At 33.4% G+C, this 3,433-nt stretch overlaps 1 protein-coding gene across 1 annotated transcript; it reads left to right on the top strand.

Moving 5' to 3' along the window:
• Positions 1-1,365: 1,365 nt before the first annotated feature.
• Positions 1,366-3,173, top strand: Cbr-ceeh-1 (the record flags this gene model as incomplete). The annotated part of the gene is made up of 6 exons (XM_045243306.1): positions 1,366-1,536; positions 1,581-1,705; positions 2,062-2,343; positions 2,641-2,890; positions 2,940-3,011; positions 3,066-3,173. The coding sequence occupies 6 exons, from the start codon at positions 1,366-1,368 to the stop codon at positions 3,171-3,173; spliced, it is 1,008 nt and encodes a 335-aa protein (XP_045095649.1).
• Between the last annotated feature and the right edge of the window lie 260 nt (positions 3,174-3,433).

Below are 3,433 nucleotides of genomic sequence, written 5' to 3'. Positions count from 1 at the left end.
AGAGAACTTTCAAAGAACTTTGTCCTCCTGTAAATTGGTATTGTCATAATGGACTTGACATTTGAAAAACTTTTCTGAAATGTTAAAAATAATATAGAACAAAACAAGCGCTTCATTTCTGAAATTGATAACTTTTTTCTAGCTAGCCTAGTTATTGAGATATGCGCCTTTAAAGATAGGGTCTCCAACTATGCGGAGAGCCAGGACACCCATTTTTAAAGGCCCATAACTCAAAAACTACGGTAGCTAGAAAAAAGCTAAAAACTGAAAAATGTGTAAAATCAAATTGTACACATTTTTTTAGTGAACAACTTTTCTAGCTAACAACGTTTTTGAGATATGCGTCTTTGAAGTTGGCACGCCTCCTCCTCTCTTCAAGCGTTGAGCAAAGAGAAGCGCAGGCTGAAATTGGGTTATATATCCGGTTCCTGAATAGCTAGCAAGAAACTGTCAACAGCAAATTAGTAGAGCAAGAAATTTAAATAAATTTTGTAGTTCAAAAATTTTTCCTAGATACCGTAGTTTTGGAGATATGCGCCTTTAAAGTTGGCGCGTCTCTTTGCTCGGCGCATGAAGAAAGTGGGAGGCGCCCAATCTTTAAAAGTGCAAATCTCAAAATCTATGGTAGCTAGAAAAAAGTTGTCAATTACCAAAATGAAGCTCTAGTTTTTTTCAGTATTTTCTGGAAATTTCAGAAAAGTTGAACTATTTTCATTCATTTTCTTATATTTTTCATTTTTCCAAAAAAAAAACTTTTCTTGGAAAAATTTTGATTTTCAACTAAATTTTAGAGCCCTCAAAAAGAATTTGATAGTCAATAAATCCTTTTTAATTTTTCAGAGAGCATTAATTCGAATTAAAGCTTAATTTAGCAATTTGTAAATTTTCCCTAGCTACCGTAGTTTTTGAGCTATGCGCCTTTAAAGTTGGCGACTCTCTCCGCCCCTTCCCTGAAAGAAGGGTGGAGGTGTGCATCCTTTAAAGGTGCATGGCTCCAAAACTACTGTAGCTAGAAAAAAGTTGACAACTACAAAAATGAAACTCTAGTTCTGTTTAATATTCTCTGATTCTTTTGAATTCTGAAATTTGGAGATTCGGAAATTTTAGAATTCTAAAACTCTAAGATTTTTGTATTCTAGGAGTTTTGTGCTCAAAGAGGTGAAAAAACATTGTGTCCTGTGTTTTTTGTGACTCTCAAAAACTTTTATTTATTTATTTTTCTCTTCGATCACTGGTTAAATTGTAGTGTCTCTTTTTCTCTAATTCTCTTCTATTTTTCCACCCTCTCCTCTCCGATAAAACGTCCTTGGAATTCAGAATCTTGTGTCTTCTTTTCTCAAATTTCTGTTAAATTCGTTATTCGGAATGATTGCCCAAAAAGTCGTACTACATATTCTTCAATTCTATTACTTTTTGAAATTTTCGGCACTTTTGCTAATTGGTTTTGCAATTAAAGGACGCGGATTATTTGAGAAAAAGACTAGAGAGAAACCGAAAGTTCTGGAAAACTGGGATTCGAGATTCATTAAGTGCAAGGTAATTAATTAGTTAATTATCTTAATTAACTTTTTTAAATCCAGAACGTTCGTCTCCATTATGTCCAAACTGGTTCGGATGACAAACCGCTTATGCTTTTCGTTCATGGATATCCAGAATTTTGGTATTCTTGGAGATTTCAGCTAAAAGAGTTTGCAGATAATTATCGGTAATTTTAAGAAGTTTTCAAAAATTCAAAAAAATTTGGAATTTCAGAACATTATAGTTAGAGTTTTAGATTTTACAATTTTTGGAATTTTTGGAATTTAGAAACTTTTTTTTTTGGTAATTTAGGAAGTTTCAAAATTAGGAATTTTCAGAAATTTAAAATTTTTCTGAATCATTCAAAATTCTCAATTTCAATCTAAAAATATTGAAAATACAAATTTGCAAATTTCAACTAAACAATCTACGAATTTTCAAATTTCCAGAAATCCCAAAAATTAGAATTCCCAAAGATTCCAAAAAATCGAATTCTCGAAATTCGCAAACTTTCAGAAATCCCAACTTTTCTTAAATTTCCAGATGTGTAGCAATCGACCAACGTGGCTATAATTTATCAGACAAACCAAAACCAGTTGAATCATACGGTCTAAATGAATTGGTTGGAGATATTCGAGATGTGATCGAAGGACTGGGATATAAAAAAGCGATAGTGGCTGCTCATGATTGGGGTGGCATCGTTGCGTGGCAATTCGCAGAGCAATATCCGGAAATGGTTGAAAAATTGATCGTTTGTAATATTCCAAGACCTGTAGCATTTGGAAAACGACTCAGAACCAGTTGGTCCCAATTTAGAAAGAGCTGGTGGGGATTTTTTTTTTGATTTTATAATATGACCTATTGAGAAGCTGAGCTATTGAGAAATTGACTTATTGAGAAATTGACCTATTGAGTAGCTGAGCTACAGAGAAATCGAGCTATTGAGAAGTTGATCAAATGAGAAGTTGACCTTTTGAGAAATCAAGCTATTGAGAAATTGACTTATTGAGAAATTGAGCTACTAAGAAACTGAGCTATTGGGAAATTGATCTCATTGTAAGATATTGAGTTATTCTAAACAAACTAATTTTTTCTCTCATTTCAAAATTTAATCTATTCCAGGTACATGTTCTTCTTTCAAAACGCTCGAGTTCCTGAACTCTTATGCTCTGCTGACGATATGAAAATGCTGGAAGGAGCATTCCGTAGTCCGCAAATAGGAATTAGAAATCGCAAAAATTTCACTGACGACGATTTGGAAGCCTGGAAATACTCCTTCTCGATGAATGGCGCTTCTTTTAAGTACCCGATCAACTATTATAGAAATATTTTCAAAAATGTGAATTCTAATAAGGAAGACTTGGTTTTGGAGGTATTTTTAAAAAAAATTAAAATTTTGGATTTCAAAAAATCGTTTCCAGATGCCTGTCCTAATTATCTGGGGAACTGCAGATGGCGCGTTGGATATTGAAGCGGCTGAGGACAGTTTGAAGGTAAGAACACTTTTTAATTATAGTTTTTAATTGGCCAATTAACTGTTTTTCCAGACTCTCCCAAATGGAAAAATGAAGAGAATCGAAGGAGCATCCCATTGGGTTCAACAGGATGAGCCCGAAAAAGTTAATGCGTTTATGAGAGAGTTTTTGGAAGTTTAAATTGGTTTGTGACTTTTGTTATCTTGTAAAATGTTTGAAATAAAATTTTACACACTTGTGAGTTGACAACTTTTTTCTAGCTACCGTAGTTTTGGAGATATGCACCTTTGAAGATTATGTGTGACTTCGCAGTCATTGGAATAGGATTCAAGATTTTAAATGCTGAGGATTTCAGATTTTCAGAATCTCAGGATTTGAAATTTAAAGGACATCGGGATTCCAGAATCTCAGGATTTCAGAATCTTAGAATATCAGAATCT

This window comes from Caenorhabditis briggsae, assembly GCF_000004555.2.
Source record: "Caenorhabditis briggsae complete genome, chrIII, whole genome shotgun sequence".
Classification (NCBI taxonomy): Eukaryota; Metazoa; Nematoda; class Chromadorea; order Rhabditida; family Rhabditidae; genus Caenorhabditis; species Caenorhabditis briggsae.
Note: the sequence above shows the minus strand (reverse complement) of the source record. Positions and strands in the feature narration are given on the sequence as shown.